The sequence below is a fragment of the Anabrus simplex genome, chromosome 8, assembly GCF_040414725.1.
Source record: "Anabrus simplex isolate iqAnaSimp1 chromosome 8, ASM4041472v1, whole genome shotgun sequence".
NCBI lineage: Eukaryota > Metazoa > Arthropoda > Insecta > Orthoptera > Tettigoniidae > Anabrus > Anabrus simplex.
In genome coordinates, this window is record NC_090272.1 from 102,151,953 (window position 1) to 102,176,084 (window position 24,132).

The 24,132-nt window shown below is 39.9% G+C and overlaps 1 protein-coding gene across 1 annotated transcript in view; it reads left to right on the forward strand.

The window, feature by feature from the left end:
* Positions 1–24,132, forward strand: part of LOC136879316 (ras-GEF domain-containing family member 1B) — a 447,741-nt gene that overhangs the window by 421,334 nt on the left and 2,275 nt on the right. The window contains exons 7-9 of the mRNA XM_068229058.1: positions 8,445–8,647; positions 16,168–16,319; positions 23,148–23,220. Coding sequence (XP_068085159.1) covers positions 8,445–8,647; positions 16,168–16,319; positions 23,148–23,220 — 428 coding nt within the window. The remainder of the gene's footprint in view (positions 1–8,444; positions 8,648–16,167; positions 16,320–23,147; positions 23,221–24,132) is intronic.

The window sequence follows — 24,132 nt, forward strand, 5'->3', positions numbered from 1 at the left end:
TACAGTAAATACACCAGTAATAAATAATAATAATAATAATAATAATAATAATAATAATAATAATAATAATAATAATAATAGCCGCACCGACACAGATAGATGTCTTATGACGACGATGGGATAGGACAGGGCTAGGAGCGGGAAGGAAGCAGCCGTGGCGTTAATTAAGGTAGAGTCCCAGCATTGATCTGGTGCGGAAATAGGAAACCACGGAAAGCCATCTTCAGGGCTGCCGACAGTGGGGGTGCAGATAAATTAATGAAATCAATTTAACATACACAATTAATATATTGTATTTTGAAATGTATTTATATATTTTGCAGGTATTGAAATACAACGTAAATAAATACGTTTCTACCTTTTGTCTTTACATTTTAAAAACTTTACTGCGCTCACATACGATTATAAAGAAACTGGACCATGTTGCCTACTTTCTGGAAAGCAAAGGCATTGGCGATTTCAATTATATCCATGGATGACACATTCGATGCACAAGGCCCCTGTTCAGCGTAACAGGTGAGGTTGCCTGGGCGAGGTACTGGCTCTCCTCCCCAGTTGGATCACCCAGCCCAAAGTCTCACGCACCAGGACACTGCCCATGAGGCGGTGGAGGTGGGAACCCTCGCTGAGTCCAAGGGACAAACCAACCCTGGAGGGTGAACGGATTAATAAAGAAAGAAAAAGAATGAGGCTGAGTTCACATAGTCTGTCTGTCTTGGGTCATAACATTTCATAGGTAGTTATTTAAAAGTTTCAGTTTTGAAAAAGTTTCTTGGAAGAAACGAAGACAGAAAAAAATAGATCCAAAATTTGATCGTTTTGTACCAATTTCCAGTGTTTCTTTAATAATAACTTGGGTAGATATTTATGAGAGGGCGTGCCACTTGTGTTATGAGAGACTAAACACAATAACAATAATTTGCAGGCAGATGCAACCATCCGACAATTACTTCACATAAGCAGTGTAAAAGCAAACCTTTTCGGCACATTCTACAGACATATCAGAATGTCAGCTTTCCCGTGCAGAGTAGCATTCTAATAAATTGATTCATTTATTTATTTTTCCTGGGAAATTATTTGGGCCTTTTAAGCCCCGGGCCCGCCAGTATTGCAGGACTTGCAGGTCGAAACGTTACGCTACTGCTATTTACTAAAGATAAGATAAATATCCATCGGGCATTTCGCGAATGCTCCTTGACAGTTGCAAAGCGATATACTGCTTGTGTATTACCTTCGCCCTGTCTACAATGAATTTCTGTTACTACGTATTATAATACGTATTTATAATAATAATAATAATAATAATAATAATAATAATAATAATAATAATAATATTTCTTTTTTCTTTCTTTTTTCTTTCTTTATCTGTTTACCCTCCAGGGTTGGTTTCTCCCTCGGACTCAGCGAGGGATCCTACCTCTACCCCCTCAAGGGCAGTGTCCTGGAGCGTGAGATTTTGCGTTGAGGAATACAACTGGGAAGGAGGACCAGTACCTCGCCCAGGTGATCTCACCTTCTATGCTGATCAGGGGACTTGTACGGCGAAGGGAAGATTGACACGGATATACAAGGAAGAGGGAAGGAAGCGGCCGTGGCCTTAAGTTAGGTACCATCCCGGCATTTGCCTGGACCAGAAGTGGAAAACCACAGAAAACTATTTCGGGGATGGTTGAGGTGGGAATCGAGCCTCTCCCTCTACTTAGTTGACCTCCGGAGGCTGAGTGGACCCCGTTCCAGCCTTAGCAGAACCGGGAATTGAACCCGGGCCTCCGTAGGTGGCAGATAATCACGCTAACCACTACACCACAGAGGCGGACATTATTATCATTATTATTATTATTATTATAATTATTATTATTATTATTATTATTATTATTATTATTATTATTATTATTAATTTGTGCTCATGCAAGTGAATAGGGTATTAGAAAGCAAATGACCTCCTAGAAATCTCCATGTACGTGTGATGTAATTCATACGAAATCCTGTAATTTTTTTCTGAAATCTATTGTAGTCGCACATATCTCGCTAAATTGGATTCCATTTTAAACAATGCATGTTATTGCAAACGTAATAAAAGGTTTCCACGAGTGGCAATAAATTAATTATTCCTCTACATGTGATTTTCATTTCATTCGCAGAGGGAGTCTCGATAATACAACAGCGAGTAGAACACAAGCACGCTCTTCTCAGCGAAAATATATTGCATGTATATACATCATATATATCTCCATCCATCGTCCTTCATTTCTCACTCCACGATCGGCTCCGCAGTGTAGTTGATTGCGGGCGCACACTCAATGTTGTAGAGTTGAATCCTGGCGAAGTAAGTTGGCATTTAGGATTGCTTTAAATTCAAGTATTACCTGTCAGAAGATTCACGATTACGTTAACGAACTATCCGTGTTCCTAGTAGGCAAGTGTACATAATGTGGGTGGGGGACGCAGACGAATAATACACCCACGGTATCCCCTGACTTTCGTAAGAGATAACTAATAGGGGCGATCAAGGGATGCTGAATTAAGAACCATGAGATTACCTGTGATTAGTACCACACCATGAGTCGACTTTTCTTGCGATTAGTACCACTATGTGAGGAATACCCTGGCTCTGTGGATAGATCACTATTGTACTGGTGTATAGTATCAGCCACTATCACGGAGGGTCCCCTCTGTCCAGGTTCGGTTGAAACACCCCAACGAGAAAAAATTGAGGCTACACTCGCTGGGGTGTTTCGGCATCTGGTTGAGTACATCATACGTTGCGCGGGTCGCCTACGGGAGTCAAATCAAAAGACCTGCATCTGGCGAGCCAAACTTGTCCTCGGACACTCCCGGCACTAAAAGCCATACGCCATTTCATTTTTGAGGACATCATGGGTCTGCGTTTCAAGGATCACCACGGGTCTTGGGTGTTGCCTGTGATTAGTACCACTACATGAGCGACGCCGTGAGTCTGCGTTGTTTGTGGTTAGTACTCACAATGTGAGGAACAGCACGGGATAGTACGGTCCCCTGTGATTAGTACCACTATGTGAGGAACACTATGGGTTTGCGTTGCCTATGAGTGGCGTCATTATGCGAGAAACTCCACAGTTCTGCATTGCCTGTGCGTAGTATATTACCTGTGTGTAGTACCACAATGTGAGGAACATCGTGAGTCTACGTTATTTGTGATTAGTAGAGCTATATGAGAAATATCGTGGTTCTACTTTACTAGCGATAAGTACCATTATGAGGGGCCGTTGAACTGGATTTTGGATCCCCTTAGACAACAAGCATCATTGATTCACGATTGCGCTTTGGAAGCAGTCCCTTGATTAGTGTACAGCATAAGGTGGGGCATTGCGGGTTGGACTCACGGATTGTTTTAAGTTCATGATCATTTTTCGTCGTCGTCTTTTTGAATTGATTTTTGATTGATTGATTGATTGATTGATTGATTGATTGATTGATTGATTGATTGATTGATTTTGGAATTATTTTTAACTTTTAATATTGTGAGTTGGATCCGCTGATTATTTTATATTCATGTTAATCCATTCATTCTTCATCAAGTTTTTGAATTCTGGTTAGTGGATGAATTTTGGAATTTTAAATTGATAACACATTACGTTTCATTTCGTATCATTAGGGATGGTTAACCTAAATGTTAGGCCCCTTTAAACAAGCATCATCGGTAGGCAAATGTCTTAATTAAGACCGGGGCTGCTACCCTCTCAGACCTAGTTATTTCTTCTCCAGAAAATCTGGAGCAATTCCTGCATTCGGAGAGTCTCTTAAAATTTACGGCTGTTTAAAAGCCCCTTTGGGTGGGAGTGCAATACATCCATCACACACTCTGCTTGTAGTAAGAGACTTCTAAAATGGGTGATTCCCAAGAGATTAACATTCGGGAACGTGGGTTGATGACAGTGGGTCGTCTGAGTTTGACATTTGCTTCCACTTGTTTCCTACAAGGGAGAGGCTACTTTATAAATAAAGAACACACGACCTGTACAAAAAAAAGAGGCAATTTCAATGCAGGCTAAACTCATACATTACAACACGGTGATTAAACCCGAATGTCTCTATGGAAGTGAATGCCACCAAGTTCCTGGAGAGGCTGTGAAGTTTGAGAGGAAGATCCTCCAAAAGATAAGATTGTGGCTCTACAGTACAGGTTGCGAGGACGAAGGGAACTACATCAGAAAACCGAACGACTGATGGAATAGATCAAGAAGCAACGAATCAACGACCTATTTAGCATGGAAGACAAGCTGTTGACTAAGAATTTTCTTTCCATACACGGTAGTAGAGCTAACACATGTGGTAAGTGGTTCAGGGAGGTCAGGAAGGATCTGAAGAACAGTGGACTAAATCGTGAAGACATTGCTAACAGTAGCGACACCAGATCAATAACTTCAAGGACTTTCGTGAAGGAGAACAGCAGAACAGAGGTGGACAGCCGAAAGGAGACAGACTGCCAGAGAGATAATTCAGTGATACTGGGCTGCAAAGAAAGCTTCTGAAATTGTGTAAATGTTACTTATTTTTGTCTCTAATGGCCGTAAATGTCTAAAATAATAATAATAATAATAATAATAATAATAATAATAATAATAATAATAATAATAATAATAATAATAATAATGTTTTTAAGTCTCACTAACTACTGTACGTTTACGGTTTTCGGTGACGCCTAGGTGCCGGAAGTTTGTCCCGCAGGAGTTCTTCTAGGTGCTAGTAAATCTACCGACACGGGGCTGACCTATTTGAGCACTTTCAAATACCACCGAACTGAGCCAGAATCGAACCTCGTAACTTGGGCTCAGAAAGCCAGCGCCTTAACCGTCTGAGCCACTCAGCCAGGCTCAGGACCTTGCACTACGACCAATTAGGTCTTTTCTGTTTTCCCCATAGGGAGAGGATGAAACCCGGTGTCGGCGCATAGCCTACTCCTGTCGAATATCTCCAAGGAGTCTACTGGCGATTTAACATCTCCATTCGACGGACGAATCATCATTGACAGCTTCACATGTCCTCGCTCTTTACGAGCACCGTGAAGATGTTTGAAACTGAATCCGGCATTTTGGCTTACAGTCTAGTGATTATACTTCCACCTCTACTACCCTGCTGGTCAATATTCAGATGGTGAACATTTTTGCACCAACGGGACTCGAACCGGCCACCCATTGTGTCAGAAATTACAGACGCCTTGCTTCCACTTACCTGTGGTAGGCTTCTGACGGTAATTTTTCCTGTATGACCTTTTTCCGTCAATTCTTGTTCACTTCCAACTCCGATGGTATTAGATTTGCGAGTTCTAAGGAATCTTTTATTTTCACGCCCTTCGTGATTTCTCCCGTCTTTTGCCGATGCTTCCATTCTCTGAAGTGTCAAAGTCTCTCATATTTTCCTGTGACACTAACACGTAATAGGGAATGGTTGTCATTAACAGAACAACCACCACCACCACCACCACATGCCTTACTTTGTTCATTTCCTTTATTTCCTTTTCTTCTCCACCTCATTTTTCGACACGCGTTACTTTATTTTTTCCTCTGTTTTATCTCTTTCATCCAAAATTACTTCTAATTTATCCATTTCTCCGGGCTGATTAGTTCAGGCCGTAGAGCGCTGGCCGTCTGAGGTCAAACCTCAAAAGTAGCCAGTGGTATGTAAATCGAATAACATTATTTTTTATATACGTTCCTCTAGTGTTTACTTACTTCTTCCCTTCCCGTCTTTCAGTCGGTTCTCAGCTATTAAGTTTTTCTTTCCATTTCATTTTCTTCCTGCTCTCTTTCTTCTTTCTTTTTGTATGCAGATTGGCATCGCAATAGCTCAGGTAGGTTTTCGGCGACTATGGAATTCGAAGGTAGTAGCCATGACCTGAATCGAGGTACAGCCCTGATGTTTGGCGTGTTTCCGTCTTTTCTTTCCATACTTCACTCATTGTATTCTTGCCTTATTTCAGTCCTATATTAATAACACTATTCCTATTGCCACTGTGCTGAATGGTCTGAAAGTATCACTTGAAGGCTCGGTTAGTATATTCATTTCTGTGCGCTTGACAGACTGGTTTGTAATATCCCCTTCATTTTCCTAGTTCGCCTCCTCAGAGTTAGTTGGGCTTCCTATGACATCTGATAGTGGAACTCTTGGGAATACGACTCTATCCTTCATTCTGAGAAATCAACATTTTAATCCGATGCTTTCTCATTCGTTCATGCTGTTATTAGGTTCCTATTTGCATTATTTCTTTAATCTTTTTATTTCCATCTTCGTGCCCACAGTTTTTTCTGTTATCCTAGTTCTGTTATTCCCTTCTTTTTGTCTTCTGATTCCTTTATCCCTTTTCTAATTCTATCCTCTATTTCTTCTTCTTCGTCTTTTTCGCGTTCTTTCTGAAGCTGATTACTTAACTTGTTAAACTGCTTAAGTTTGAAAAATGAGCAATACACCGATCAGTCAGTCTTTCAATTAATCACTCAGTCAAACTACTATCCTTCCTTCTGCAACACGAGAGTTTCCTCCCTTTCCTTCTGCGGCGAAACTGAGAGCGAGAAAACCTCGCCCGATTCACAGTAAACTTTCACCTATACGTGTGAAAGACGAGCTATTCTACCCGTCACTCATGTGTTATGTTGGTGAGTTCATTTGTGTCATTAACACGCTTCAAATGGAGAATGCATTGGTATATTCCTGCAGAAATTCAAAGCGACATTAATTACTCTCTGAGAGGAAAGCTGTTCATACTGCCGTGATAAATAATGCAGGTCTCTACAATTATTGAACCCAATTTGGTAACCCAATCTAGAGTCTCAAGACAGTCCCGGTAAACTAAAATAAGAAAAAGATGTTTGAAACTTAAAAAGCGATTATCATACTCATGCATTCCCTGTGCATACCTCGCCTTCACAATCTTTTCTATCTATCTAACCATGATAATAAAATTATTATTTTAGACTTGAATTTGAATTTTCCTTGTCCTATCATCATTGCTTTTATGCATATATATTGAGAAAGCCCGACTCATTGGCTGAATGGTCAGGGGTGAGTCCTTCGGTTCAGAGGGTCCCGAGTTCGATTCCCGGCACGATCGGAGATTTTATCGCATCTGATTAATTCTTCTGACTCGGGGACCGGTTTTTTGTTTGTCTCAACACTTTCCTCTTCATATTCAGACAACGCACTACACTACCAACCACCACAGAAACACCCTCTCTATCGGGTTGGTGTCAGGAAGGGCATCCGGACGTAAAACAGATCCATATCCACCTGTACAACACAGTTCGCAATCGCGACCCCACAGATGTGGGAACAGCGGAAGAAGAAGAAGATATATTTATTGAGAAACTCAACTACTTTCCAGACATTCTGGATTGCCACAAGGACAAAGTTTAACTACATAAAAAATAACGAAATTAAACTCTAACATTAACATAATCTGATATAGGTAATAATCCTAAAAAAATAAATGAATAACACATTATATACTACTATAGACTACAGCATTAAGCATTTGGAAATATAAAAACATTAAAGGGCAATACATTCGTTATTAAGGCATTAACGGGAATACAAAAGGAAACTACTGTGAATTCAGATGTGATTTTAAGATAGAAAAAGATCCTCGCAAAATATCGACTGCCAAAAGATTGATTCTGGACTTCTGTAAGCCGAATCTCTTCCATACATAAATAAAATAACTAACTATCGTGCCACGTGCCTTTACCATTAAACCCAATACTTCCAGCTTTTTGCGGAACTGCATTTTCTACATTATCTAAATTTATATTATATATTATATTATATTATATTATATTATATTATATTATATTATATGATATTATATTATATTATATTATTTGCGTATGGACCCTGTCGGATCACGCATTACATTTATGATTCGCCTTTCTAACAGACCATATTGCTTTCATTCTTTCACTTTGTGCCTGTTTTCTTTCTTCTGACTAATTAGTCCCCGATCTTTTAGGGACTTCATTCTCTGGCTTTTACTACCCATCTATGTATCTTGTGAAAGTAAATGTTTCTGTCCAGTATTTCTGATGGTTCTATCTGGGCCTTTTCCAGATCATTTTAAATATCTTGTGTCCATGGTGTATTATTTATTTATTTATTTATTTATTTATTTATTTATTTATTTATTTATTTATTTATTTATTTATTTATTTATTTTGCAGAAGCTAAATAAGGTCCGTGTGGTCGTCAAGTTAGTTTTTACCAACTGCTTGTTTCATTTTACACGAGTTACACTCTGTAAAATACTGCTCAAGTGCATAATTATAATAATTGAGACATGAGTTATTTGGTATACTTTGTACTAGTGACAACCTACGAATGGCAAACAAATTCGATCTGAATAATATTAAATAAATATCGATCTTGCTGTAAGTAAAGTGAATGTTAAAATTGGAACTTGTTCTGTTGTGTTGCAGTGGAGCAAAGTGCAGTCGGCCAAGTTCTCTATATTGGAGCACCAGATGGATCCATCTTCCAACTTCAGCAGCTACCGCTCCACCCTGAAGGCTGCTATGTGGAGGTCTGCAGGAGCTACCGACGAGAGACAACGAATTGTTATCCCCTTCTTCTCCCTGCTCGTTAAGGACATCTACTTCCTCAACGAGGGATGCTCCAACAAGTACGTACGAAATTCTTCTTTCACATATTATAAGAATGAGTGGGACTGTATCAGAGCAACTGTGGGCTATGTGGGTGTAAGAAATAAGTAAATGCGCCGACTTTAGGTCAGGAAATATTTTCTTGTGTGGGCTTCCCTGTCGCGAATGTTATCGAATCCCATTAATCCTAATCGTCATTGATTCGATTACATCTTCTAGAGTGCCTTCCATTGGTTAGACGTGAACAGTTATACTCTGTGGTGATTTTATGTAGGGTCTCTTATTCTCAGCCTTGGATATTTTTGACTTGTTGGATTCTCTTCGTTTCATTCCTTCTACGTTTTCTCATGTGCTGTAGGCAGGACCTTCTTCAAATATTAATATGGAAACTTTTCGGAAAATGTTCAAAAATTTCTCAAAGATCTCACATTTTTTCATTGTTTATTTACCATTTACCATTTACCTCAAATCCGCGTTTAGCGCTGTCGTGCAGGTGGCAGATAACCTATCAATTGTTTACCTACACGTTTCTTAAAAGCCGGGCTGAGAAATTCAACCTAGTCCTATAAGAGCCCGTGTATAGCCGCCATCTTGCGCAATCGCCCCTAGGCCGTCGCCTTAAGTCCTATGTTTCCCCTGAGCCAGCTTTCTCCATAAGAGCCTATGTATCGACGCCATCTTGCGCATTAGCCCCTGGGTCAGCTTTCTCCATAAGAGCCCGTGTATAGCCGCGATCTTGCGCAATCGCCCTTAGGCCGTCTCCTTAAGTCCTATGTCTTCCCTGGGCCAGCTTTCTCTCTAAGAGCCTGTGTATAGCCGCCATCTTGCGCAGTAGCACCTGGGCCAGCTTTCTCCATAAGAGCCCGTATATAGCCGCCAACTTGCGCAATCGCCCCAGGCCGTCTCCTTAAGTCCTATATCTCCCCTAGTCCAGCTTTCTCCGTAAGAGCCTATGTATAGCGGCCATCTTGCGCATTTACCCCTGTCCCAGCCTTCTGAACTCAAGTAGGCTGGTTCGAGCCTTACTCAGTTCGGAGGTATTTCAAGGTGCTCAAATACGTCAGCCTCGTTTCGGTAGACTTAGTGGCACGCGAAATAACTCCTGCTGGACAAGATTCCTGCTCCCCTGCGTCTCCAAAAAAATAATGTAAATAGTTAGTGGGACGTAACAATGAGTAACAATAACATAACCTATTATTTTCTTAAAAGTTGGAAATTTATCAAATATCTCCCTTAGTAAATTATTCCAGTTCCTAATTCGTTTTTGAAGGAATATTTGTCCAAATTTGAAAAGATTGAAAAATACATCTAATAGAGTATTTTGAAATCCTGTGTTTGAAAATCGACGCAATTACATGTACCTTGTTAAAAACGACGCCTCAGTTTAAACAAAAATACTCAAAATATAAGAAAATATGACCTTACATCTCTAAAATGAGCAAAATATGTCCAAAGCAATGAAAATGGCCGAAGTATGCATTTATATGCGACATAAAATTGCTTTATATGAAGTCAGGAATCCATAATTCACAGTTACTTTTCAGGTTTCGAGTAAAATGATCTCCTCAACATCCGAACCTTACTTATATCGATAGATATACCGTAGACAAAACTAATGACACGTCGCAATACGTCCTATGTCTTCGCAGTCGCCAACTATACTAATTTACCGCACACTCCAAACACAGATTTCACCAGAAAATGGCGGATGGGCCACACGGATTTTTGCCGATGGGTCCAGTACTGCAAAGGTACGATAGACAAATTCCGTATCAAAATATTATAATTTCCTAGCTCTATTCAATGCTTTGCCAAGTAAAGAATCTTCCTTGTAAAAATGAACCTTTCGAATTAAAGTAACAATGTCTAACTAAACTTCGTATTTTCTTCGAAAATATCCTCTTTTTTAGACAGAGTGAAGGCAAAGTATGAGGTAAAGGAAGGAATGAAACTCCGTTCTGGAGTAAAAAAGACGTTAGCTGATGGATGTTTACAACAGAGTGAATGTGTGTACGAAATTATTTAGTAGCAAAAGAAGAAAGAACATTGTTCGTAAATGAACTCTTTGTGAACAGATAAATCACAGTTATTGACCAACTCACTGAACCGTTTAAAATAAAATTGGTCAGCTCTATCCATGGAATAAAGTTAATTAACTAAATTTTTAGACGGAATGAATAAGTGCAAAATTGGGTAGAGACTACATTAAAAGGTATTATGATTGCTTATAGATGGAAAGCGTTCATCCAAGAAATAAATTATACGATAATAGACTAAGTAATTTTATAAAGCTAATTTAAATATATTCATGGGATTGTAAATGAAGGGTACAGAACTCTGCACATTGTTATGATGCACTTATGGGTTGTAGTAAGAATGTAAGAAGAGCCTCCGTGGCTAAGGCAACAGCGCGCCGGCCTCTTACCACTGGGTGCCGTGGTTCAAATCCCGGTCACTCCAAGTGAGATTTGTGCTGGGCAAAGCGGAGGCGGGACGGGTTTTTCTCCGGGTACTGCGGTTTTCTCTGTCATATTTCACTCCAGCAACATTCTCCAATATGATTTCATTTCATCTGTTAGTCATTAATCATTGCCCCAGAGAAGTGTGAAAGGCTTCGGCAGGCGACACAATTCCTATCCTCGCCGCTAGATTGGGGCCTCATTCATTCCATTCCTGACCCGGTCAACGACTGGAAACAGGTTGTAGATCTTCAGTAAGGGTGTAAAGGAGTGCTCACATAAGTCTCTGATAAGACCCCACTATACCGCTTTTCACGAAAGTTTAATCCAGATGTAAACAAATAGGTGGAGCACCTTGGCTTTGCACGTGGACATAGACGTAGTTGATTGGAGAAGCAACCGTCGCACTCACTAGACTGTATGCGAGCTCGAAGAAAAGTAGTACGTCACATTGATTTTATTTTAGTTTATTACATTTGAAGAGTTTGGAAGAGTACGTAATCAAATTAAAATATGGTTGTCATATTGCACACATTATGTAACATGTCAAAAGGGCACAATATATACCAGTATATATAAGCTTTTTAAAAATATAAAATAGTGATTAAATAAGGAAAAATGAAGTCACAAGGCGTGGTGTAATACAGAAATTTTCGCTATTTAGAGCGACTTTTCATTCTCTGAATGTCGACCATTGAAGGTCAGGGCCAAACACAGTATGTGCAGATCAACATCTTAAATATTTCGATGAGAAGAAATTCGCCCAACTTGTTGATAATATCACATTTCAACAAGTTACAAGAAGGTATTCTGATAGATAGAATCGGAAGGCAATAATAACAGTAGACCTAAGCTTCCAAGACATATCGTAAATTCCCGCCAAACGGAAGCCATTGACCATGAAAGAAAACAATGGCATTCCATGATACCTCTGTGTGGCATCTCTTAACAGATGTGCGCAGAATATGAAAACGAAGATGCTCAAGACATAAATCCAGGAGATAAACCGTCAATGAAGCGACTCCAAAGTAAAAAATATATTCAGTCAAAGAGGAGTGCCATTTTTATCATAATGAATTTATAAATAAATATGTCCTTTGGATGAATCCTGTAATGGATATAATAAATCATTATTGTTTTGGATGAAATGCCCTTAACCGGAAAAATCACTGGATGATTTTTACGATGGACGAGATTTCACCGACTAAACCACCTACTGACCCTACTGCGATTTAACGAAGTGTACGCGCGCCAGTAATAATAATAATAATAATAATAATAGTAATAATAATAATAATAATAATAATAATAATAATAATAATAATAATAATATCATTCAAAGTACAGCTCTCTGGGACTTAACGTTACGAAAGGAGGCTAGGACGAAGACAGAGAAATGAGCACCGAGGTCGTAGTTGTTCGTTTTGTCTTCAGTCTCTCCATTCTCCTGCGGTTGCCAGCATGCTTTTGATTTATGAAGAGTATCACAATACTCCTTGCGTTTTAATTTAAAGTATTGTTCTCTCCTAACGAAGCAGACTTTCGCTTTCAGAATAAAGAATGAATGCTTGAGAATTATCTCTCGTACACTACACTCGCTCCCATGTGGTAAGGCAGCCATAGCTAAACACAAAGCAAAAGGAAAGATAAAAGAGCAACGCAGTTTTAAAGATCTTAAGATGGCTCGACTGCATTAATTATAAAAACCGACAAAGTAATCTATTCTGGTTAAAAATTAAAGATTAGAGTCATCAGTCGCTTATTCTGTGCCCCTGTGGGGTAAGAACCTTACGCGTTTTAAATGAGGAGAAAAGTGTAGCGTTCTAAACTGCTGACGCGAATTACAGCCAATTACAGTTCATTCAAACATAGATCAGGCCTGTTCAACGCGCGGAATGCACACCGCATGTGTGCTCTGTAGTATGTTATGGCGGGTAGTCAAGATCCTACTCAGAGATATAGCGTAAAATCCCACAATGCACAGTTATTTCAATTACACGCGAGTTACATTTTGCCGCTTACGCTGTTTGTACTCACGAACTCGGCCGACCTCACAGTCCTCCGACGTTTCAAACTCCTTCTCTCTGACAAAACCTCTTTCAACACAGTGTCGTCCCCAGATCAGTTCACTCCACAACACACCTAAGCGCAAGAACGTGACTCACACTCGGCACTGAATTTCTCGTAGCCAAGGTTATCTGATTGAGTCACTTGTTGCTGATGCACTCCCGAATAACTCATAACTAATTCGCGACTTGTCTCATGACTAACTCGCAACTGACTTGAGACTGACTGTGTTCCCCTAGCTTAGCTCTTTATATAGCACAGCGCAAAATTCTTGTAGTTTCCACTTCCAGATCATTCTGGGTGCCTTATCTTTTGTCGCCTGTTTCCGGTATATTCGAAAGTAGCTTAGCCGGTTTCCTTATGACGTGGCTCAACAGTTCGCCTTGGGTATTGTTTTCTCGCCGCTGGCTGCACCATATTGTCGTCTTCCGCCGATCCCTACACTCTTGGCCCTCATTGTCGCAATACTTTGTGATGCGCTATGCATTAGAAATGTTCAATAAAGTATATCATTGCCCGCAGGCTCCATGAGCATGAATATATTTAAATGATATACACAATTGATTATATACATTCATATTGTTTACAAAAGGTCCAGTTTCTTGAATGAAAGATCAGCGTTGAGGCCTTCAGTTCATACGATCCCGGATTCGATTCCCATCCGGATCCTGAGGGTTTTGCCGCGTCTGCTTAATCCTTCTGACTCGGGGACTGGACGTTTTTGTTTGTCTTCATACAGACAACACATTGCACTATCAACCACTATACAGACACGAAGTAGTCAATACGTCTCTCCCCATAGAGTAGCCGTCAGAAGGGCCTCCCGGCTGTTAAACCAGGTCAACAGTACATGCGAGACACAATTCACACCCACGACGTCAGCACGGTTTAGGAAAAACGAAAGACGATTATTCGCTAAATGGGTGAACAATAAGTGATTCATTAATAATAGGTCTACAGTGTCCGTTTTCTCGGATGAATGGTCAGCGTCGAGACCTTCGGATCATAGGGTACCGGGTTAGATTCCCGGCCTGGACGGGGATTTTACCTCTTCATACACACACCATACCACGAACCACCACGCAATGGTGAAAACATTCCTCCACTTGAGATTTGTCAGGAATGACACCCGACGTTGAAACATGTCGAAGTTCATATGTTCGATACAGTTCGTATCCACGATCCCTGCAATTTGTGGGAAAAGGGGCGAAAGAAAGAGAAGGTCTACAGCCCTTTTACACAGTGTTAAGAAAAGCTACTACTCGCACAACTTTTAGTGATAGTTCTTTGTACGGAGGTGAGGAGTACGGGGAGAGCACTCCCGGTTCCGGTAATACTGCCAACTGAATGGAAATAAAATCTGAATTGAATCGATAATATGATCGATCGATATGAATTTTCTAAACTTTTATTATCTTAAGCCGGCAACTGTGTCACACACACACATTATATAACATTTTTAGATGCGAATCTTGTTCCTAGCATGAATTCTATACAGCAGTTTGGCTTTGCTCTGTAAACAATAACACTACTAGTACGCAAAGTGTACGCCAGATGTCGCACAGCGATACATAACCGATTCATAGTTTGTGTTTCAAAGGTTGCCAATACGAATCTCAAAGATAATTGAGGTCGACCCATTCAGCACTAGGGTGTCTATCTATCACTAAAAGTTGCGCGAGTAGTACTTGCTGCGAGATTTTTGGTGTAGCGTGAAATATATTCTTTCCCTGCTTAAATTCTTTCTGCTGAATTTTTAAATGTATGTACGACTCTTTCCATTTTTTTTAACCGAAAATTTGTGTAACGTAATGCAACAAAATGTATGACGGAAGTGACGTCACGTTAGTCGTTACCGTACGCCTTGGTCGAAAGACATATTCGTGATAGTTAGCTTTCCACAAAGGGAAATTTCCTCTTCAATTTCTTGTCCAAATGTTGGCCTTCTATGAAACCATTCATTAGGAAGAGGCACCAAAAAACATTGAACATATCTTACAGAATATCACATAAGTCTCTTAACAAAAACAAATTAGACGCGCTAATTGGGAATCAGATATCATCAAATGAAATAAGCTCGTCTTGCTGTGAGGGGTAAACCATTTTCTTTTTATACATTCCTCATATTCTTTATTTTCTCAGTTTTCCTCTCCACTTTTTTCCATTTCCTCTTCCTGTTAACACTCTCTCGTGTTACTTACTGTTTTTCCAAGCTTCTCTCTCTTTCTTCTAATTGTTTTGTTATAAACTCATTTTTCCTCAATGTTCCCTTTCTTTTCTTCATTATTTTACAGATTTCTTAGTTTTCTTACTTTTATTTTCTTCCCTTCCTTTACTTTTATTTTATCTCTCGCACTTTTACCTTCATTTTCATTCCACTCTCTCAATTCATTTAACATTACAGTCTTTCTTTCTTTCTTGCCGGGTTTAGTGGCTCAGACGGTTGAGGGCTGGCCCTCTGAACCCATCTTGGCAGGTTCGATCCTGACTCAGTCCGATGGTGTTTGAACGTCAGCCTCTTGTCAGCAGATTTACTGGCACGTAAAAGAACTCCCGCGCTGCTAGCTTTCGGTACCTCGGCGACTCCGAAAGCCGTAAAAATAGTTGGTGAGACCTATAACCAATAAGATTATTATTAAATATTTTCTTGCTTTATTTATTTATTTATTTAATTATTTATTCCATTATTTATTTATTTATTTATTTATTTATTTATTTATTTATTTATTTATTTATTTAATTATTCATTTATTTCATTATTTATTTATTTATTTATTTAATTTATTCTTTTCTTAGTTCGTTCTACCATTTACTCTAATCTCTTCTAAACAACATTCCTATTTTCTTCCCTACCTCACGACCTCGTTCGATAAAAGTGTGTATATGTAACCTGCAGTTTTTGAAAAGAACATTCACATTTCGACGTTTCATATTACTCGTAAAACTGGAGTCACTGTCAATTTTATTCAAGTATCGCTTATGGAATTGTCATTTTTTTCATTCCATGTTTCCAGGCTTCCGAACGGGCACATCAACTTCGAGAAATTCTGGCAGCTGGCGAAGCAAGTAACTGAGTTCATCACATGGAAGCAGGTGACATGTCCTTTTGAAAAGAATACCAAGGTTATCACCTTCCTGCAAGCCAGCCCAGTACTCACGGAGAACGGTGAGATATTATTTCATTTTTATTTTAACAAGAACCACTCTGATGACATATTGACTTCTTATAACGATTTAACAATATTATTAATGACTTACGAATACACTATTTGATCAGAAGAAGTAATTAGGTGAAACCGTATGTATCAGCGCTTAGAAACTATTTAAGGTGACACGAATTGACCTACATATCAAGTTGCTTCTTTTCAAGACGTCTTTCACTGTTACAACATTATAAGTGAACGAATTCCTAAACCTTAAACTTTCAACAAAAGATACACTTATGAGCCGACTATTAAAGAGATTTCAAATTTAGGCACGTGCAAAGAAAATTGTATACATTATAGAACCTAACTAAACGTTTTTGATCTAGTGTTCCAAGTTTCTCTTCAAATATTTATGTAAAGAATATTTTTGATAGTTCTGTAGAATGTTATTATTAGTCAGATTAATGCACACCAACCTATGATCGATGCAGTAATGTTTGGGATAATGTAGCTGCAGTGACTTAAGTGCGGCCAGTATTCGGGAGATAATGGGTTCGAACCTCACTGTCGGCAGCCCTGAAGATAGTTTTTCGTGGTTTCCCATTTTCACACCAGACAAATGCTGGGGTCTGTACCTTAATTAAGGTCACGGTCGCTTCCTTCCCGCTCCTATCCCTATCCTGTCCCATCGTCTCCATAAGACCTATCTGTGTCGGTACGACGTAAAGCAACTTGTATTAACAATAATAGGAATAATACTATTCGTATGAAAGTGGAAGACGTGGGTAAGGGCTGATAAAAGAAGTCTGCAAAATATTTTTGATGGTTTCGTAGGAAATTATTATTAAAAACTTAAAATCACTTTAAGTATGAATACGTGTCATTGCGATATTTTTAACCCAATCTTAAGTTAGGCGAACTTTAAAATAGAAGTAGGGAAATGTGAGTTGGAATTGTTTTTTGTCAAGTAACAGAAAATTAGGTAGACAAAGTAACTCAGTAAATGGGCATTGATTGCTGTTTGAATAACACATTATCAGGGACATTCCGACTCCCAGAAGTGCTGGCATAACTGTGGTGTGGAAGTGCGATAAAGGGAGTTATTTTTGGCTGATAAAATCCGGAGCAGAGCACAGTTCGCCCTGAACCAACGTCTTGACGGTTCCTGTAATTTCTACTCGCAGCTCTGAAAATGGTTTCCCGTGTTTTCCCATTTTCACACCACGCAAATGCCGGGACTTTACCTTAGTTAAAGCCACGGACGCTACCATCCCAGTCCTATCGCTTTTCCATCCATTACGTCGACAAATACCTTCGATGCGTTAGTGAGACGTTAAAAGAAGCTAGGAAAAAAATTTCTACTCGCACAACTTTAACCATCAATATCACGCACCCAATATTTTTTTGTAATACATAATCAGTTCTACTCTGTATCAGTTGTTCAAAATTTACGAGTATTTGGTAGCCATACTTTTTTCTACTACACCTTATGAGACTTATCAAGTCGTACTCGTTTTCTTTAGGTTATAGCTTACGAGGCTTTTACAAAGGGGTACGCTATTTTGGCTCTTCAAGCAGTGCCCTTTTCTTTAACCGGTGGTATATCAGGCATTTCAAATCGTACCCTTTCTTTAGCCTTCGTTTAGCAGGCATTTCAAGCAGTGACCTCTCTTTATCCAACAGTTTATCAGGCATTTTAAGCACTAACCGTTCTTTATATTACAATTTATCAGGCATTTGAATCAGGTCCCTTTTCTTAGCCAACAGTTCATCAGACATTTCAAGCAGGCCTCTTTCTTCAGTGAACACTTTGTCAGTCATTTTAAGCAGTATCCTTTCTTTACAGCCGAGGGATTATCAGGCATTTCAAGCAGTAACCATGTTTCAGCCAACAATTTATCACTGAACTCGATAGCTGCAGTCGCTTAAGTGCGGCCAGTATCCAGTATTCGGGAGATAGTAGGTTTGAACCCCACTGTCGGCATCCCTGAAAATGGTTTCCCGTGGTTTCCCTTTTTCACACCAGGCAAATGCTGGGGCTGTACCTTAATTAAGGCCACGGCCGCTTCCTTTCCACTCCTAGCCTTTTCCTGTCCCATCTTCGCCGTTAGACCTATCTGTGTCGGTGCGACGTAAAACAACTAGCAAAAAAAAAACCAATTTATCAGGCATTGAGGTAGTATCCTTTATTTATCGTAGAGTTTAGCAGGCTTTCAGTGCCATTCCCTTTGTTACTGCGGCAGATCACAACTCATTCCACTCTTGTCGCGTTTCATACTACGAAAACTTACGAAGGGGTGATAACCTCGTTCAAAATAACGATTGCCACCCATTACCAGCAATTTGTGGGCGGCTATTGGAGAAGTGCAGCGTGGAACTGTGCAGCACGCTCGGTTGAATGTTGTTTGCAACATGTGTGGGCTGAATCTCACGTCTCGTTATGAAGCCTCTCCACTTATCAGAGCCATGTGACTGCAGCATACGTTCTGCACCTGCTCTGTATCCCATATAGTGGGGAAGAGGCAGCTCACCAGCTGTTCGCTTTCATCAGCCTCAGATAGGATAACATTCCCTACATTACAAGTATAATGAGGTGGATAGTTCTGACACAACCTGGACATGAACTCGAAGCTTTCCGATTACCAGATGGGTCGAGGATCTCATTAACTTCGGTTTGACAACCAGCATCATTGTCAATTTTGATACGTCTGGTTATCCTAACATCTCATTTAAGCAATGGAAAATATACAGCGAATGGCAAATCAAATCTTATGAAACTTAGTTATAGTACCTGTTGTTGACGAGTTTTAGTATTGTAATCTTTCGAAGACGAGTGGCAGCAGAATAAATTATGCTGCTGCTGCTTTTGCTGATAATGATGATGATGATGATGATGATGATGATGATGATGATGATGATGATGATGATGATGATGATGATGATGGTTGTTAATGGGCCCAACATAAAGGTCATCCATCGGCCTCAGCTACCAGCAGTCAGTGTAAAGTTTTTTAAATTTTTATTTTGTGCTATTTGCCTTACGTCGGACCGACGGTGGGACAGGAAACCTAGTTGTTTTACGTCGCACCGACACAGATAGGTCTTATGGCGACGATGGGACAGGGAAGGGCTAGGAGTGGGAAGGAAGCGGCCCCGGCCTTAATTAAGGTACAGCCCCAGCATTTGCCTGGTATGGAAATGGGAAACCACGGTAAACCATTTTCAGAGCTACCGACAGTGAGGTTCGAACCTACTATCTTCCGAATACTGGATACTGTCCGCGCTTAAGCGACTGCAGCTATCGAGCTCTGTGGGACAGGAAAGGGCTAGGAGTGGGAAGGAAGTGGCTGTGGCCTTAATTAAGGTACAGGTCCGGCATTTGCCTGGTGTGAAAATGGGAAACCACGGAAATCTATCTTCAAGGCTGCAGACAGTGGGGTTCGAACCCACTATCTCCCGAATGCAAGCTGATAGCTACATTAGCCAAGCAGCGCAGACTGCAGCAGGATAGAAATAGTCACACGTTTGAGGGCGTTGCTGCAGCGGACATGCAACGTTGCGTGACTCCGATACGTATAATGTGGCAGTTGTGTCTTGCCGAGGTGGGAGTGAACTGACGTCATTACCAAATGCGTCCAAACAGGACCATCGTGTTCTTGGCTGCAGAAGGACAAACGCCGGTGGACATCCATCGGAGAATGAAGACTGTGTATGGAGCAGTACGTCTGTCGAAAACCACCGTTGTGGATTGGTGCACAGAGTTCCGTGCGGGTCGCGTTTCGATACGACGCTGGTCTATCTGCGAGGCCAGCTTCATCCATTACGGTGGATGAGACCTATAGTCCTGATCTCTCCCCACGCCTTCGGTTCCCTCAAAAGGGCGTTGCAGGCTCAATGCTTCCTGTCGGACGAGGATGTGCAGCGGATGGTTACGGACTTCTTCACGCAGCAGGATACGGTGTTTTACCATATGGGCATCTTCAACCTGGTGTGTCGGTGGGATGTGTGCCTTAGTGCTCACGGCGATTTTGCTGATTGGAATCCCGATTCAAGACTGTATGGCCGTCGAACGGAAACTTTTTGATTGTCCCTTCTAAAACTTTCATTCTTCTATTTAACTCATTGCCATCATAAATGAACAACACTTCTATTTCAGCGATTCTTGCCAACACAATAAATATCTAAATTCTTGAATATCTCTTCTACCATACCTCCTACGGAAAGAAATTATATGAGATCAATAAGATCGGAAAAGCAGTTTCTACAACACTAGTTACGTATTTTTTTCGATAAGCTAATCTGAACGTTCCTCTTTTGTTGCACGTAATATTGCTCCTCCACTTTATGCTAATGAAATTGACTACTCCAACTAAGAGCATCGTTTCTACATAAGTTATACTCCTCAGTTGGAGGGGTCGAAATAATATATATTGCTAGAGCTCGGATATTTAGGCAGTAATAGTTTAGAATTGCAAACTGATTTGGTTATTAGAACGTGTGGTCTAGCCCGCTGTTCCGTAATGTAGCGAGAGTAACATAAATTCTAAGAGTTCTGATGGGCCGTACCCCTAATCTTTATGCAAAACTCATAGCATAACCGTTGTGCAAGCTAGAGTATACGTGTTCAATAAGTTTTGCATTCTAACTTCTTACTGTCTAAAATTCCGACCTATAGCGTAGTGCTCAACCAGCCTACTCCTGAACTTAAAGACCGAGGAGTGAGAAATAATTAAACTAAACTATTTCCCTCCGATGTAACAAATAAATTGACAGGCAGATACTGAATGCAGCCACTTTCAACGTTTGTATGCTTAATCTCAGGTGGAAAAATAAATGAGGTAAAAATTTTAAGTTTGCTGACAAAGTTGTGGTTGTACTTACATTTGGTGTTACGAAAAATATGGGCGGTAATCGGGACGTTGATAGTACACCCCAAAACAAGACAAAACGTAGCTATGAACATACCTCCTATGGTCGATCTTTTACGAATTATGCCTGCGTATTTTATCAGCTGGAATGCGTATTAATTTTTGAATCAGGAATTTGTCGTGAGATTCCCTATTATTGAATTTACCATTTAATCATTACGAGTTCGATGAGGTCTATTTTTCTTTCATGGTCAGAATAACTTAAGATTCTGTCATTTAGAACGTCATCCACGATTTCCAAAACCACTCGAAAATATGCTGTTCAGTAGCCGAAAACCATCAGACTTGCGACAATTGTTGATCACTTCTTATACACAACCACGGCTACAGCTATTTGAAGCGAGATGTTGCAGGTTGGCCAACTATTGCAGTACAACTGTAGAACGTCTGTAGGTCGCTATTTGAAGCGAGATGTTGCAGGTTGGCCAACTATTGCAGTACAACTGTAGAACGTCTGTAGGTCGTAAACGATTGACCTAAGGACGTATGCTCATGGGAAATTTTCGTGTTGTTTTCGGGCGTACTATACACGATCCGATTACTTCCCATATTTTTCGGAACACCCTGGTTAGATAGGCACTTGAATAGAAGCATTTTAAGGAGACACGTGCACGAAATCCTTCAAAACTAATATTTTGTTGTTGTTGCTGAAATTGCTAGATTATTATGCAGGGTGTCGAGTCTCAAAAGTATTCAGTCTAATTCTGGACGTAAGTGCACTAAATTCCCAACACATGGGCGTCAGGTGCCATGCCCACTTTTTGGTACATTGCTTTGTTTTTCGTTTTCGCTGAACTCTTTTGTCTGTTTTGTCAGGCATTGACGGTATGACAGTTACAAATATTGAAGAAGGCTGTGAAACATAATTTCAGGTTGGTTAAGCATGGCGATTATCGCGGAAATTTTGTTTTGATTTGAGAGATGCATTGCGGGGTTTCGTGTTGTGAAATTCAATCGTCATTTCCTAAACTTACTCTTTTCGTGACATATGTACCATTTTCTCTGGAACTATTTAAGATATCAATGTAAAACTTGATATACTAAGCATTTTTGTACATTTTCCGGCAAGGAAATTACAAAATATGTCATTTTATGGACTTTAGAGTTTAATATGCATGTATTTTGTGTGAAATTTTCAAATTTAAAAGTTTATTTATTTTTTAAAATAAAAATAGACATGAAATTAAAAACGCCCCCAGGCATTTAATTATCAAGTTCTTAGAAATCACTAAAAAAAATTACAAGGTCAGGATGTTGGCGTTGCCGAGAAAAAGGTACATGAATATGACCAAAATTTGAATATGAAAAAAACTATTTTTGCAAAACTTTTAAACTAAATTAACTGATTAATGTGTATACCTAAGAACAATGTGTTTGAAATCAGTGTGCAATGTTTCATGATTCTAACTCGAATAACGCCAAGTTGCAGAGAATTTAGAAAATTAATTAATTTTCGTGCACGTCTCCCCTTAATTGGATAAACACTGTCACAAGTCAATGAGGAAAGAATGAGTAACAAATAGAGGGGACAAGGACGAAGATCACCACATCTTCATACGCTGTCGTCTTCACATACAGTAGATAGGTCTCTCTTCTCATCTGCCCCAATTCCGATTTCTTCTCACAGTCCGCAGCGAGATCACTTCTGAGCTTTATCAGGAGGGCGGGCTTCAACTCTCACTGAGAGTCATCTTGACAGATCTTACTCGTATCCTACACTTCCTACTGCAATACTAAAACTCTCTCGAGATAGCCCTTCTATGAGAGTTCGAAGAAATTAGATCGCATTTACCATGACGCTCGCATTCGGATTGTATACACAAGCCCCCCCTCTAGTTTCATTATCAGTACATAATCAGTGCAATATATTTAATAGTGATTCTGTTTTATAAAGTAATATGGTTTGATTTTACTTTACAGCTTTGGCTTTGGCTTCATTCGAATGCGAACCTCCCGAAAATAACCACGAGAAGGAGCGTTACAAGGCGCTGAAGTGAGTAGAATGCACGTTATTTATGTATTTATTTATATACATCATTATAGATTGTTATGTCTTTCAGCATTCAGTCTGCAAGCCTCTGTGAATTTACTAAACGTCGCCACAATCCTCTATTTGCAACTAGTGAAGTGGCATCATTTAGTTCTATACATCTTATCTTTAAATCGTTAGAAACTCAGCCTAATCATCGTCGTCTTGATCTCCCTCTACTTATCTTACCCTCCATAACAGACAGTTATTCTCCTAGGTAACCAAAATGAGAATAGTTACTTGTAACCTATCCTCCTCCATTCGTCTAAAATGACCCACTATCATATCCGGTTTATGCGTACAGCTTCATCCATCGACTTCATTCCTAACATAGTCTTTATCTCCTCATTCCGAGTACCCTCCTGCCATTGTTCCTACCTGTTTGTACCAGCAATGATTCTCGCTATTTTCATGTCTGTTACTTCTAACTTCTCAGGAAGTTGACTTCCTTCTTACAGAATATTGTGGGCGACGTCAAGCAAAAAAAAGAAGACAGAATATTGTTGATATCTGTTCCAGCTTTGAATCACCAATCTGACATCCAATACTCTTGGATTTCTTACCTACTGACATCAATTTTGTCTTCGAAAGGCTAATGTTCATACCATACTCATGGCACCTATCTTCAAGTTCCAAGATGTTAGACTGCAGGCTTTCGGCAAGATCTGCCATTAAGACCAAGTCGTCAGTGTAGACCAGACTGCTTACTACATTTCCACCTAACTGAATCCCTCCTTGTCACTTTATACCTTCCGGCAGGTGATCCATGTAAAATACAAACAACAAACCTCTAAGTACCCTGAACCAAGAACTCATTCTACCACAAATTCTCACTGCAGCCCAATTGTCAACGTAAATGCCTTTTATTGGTTTTAA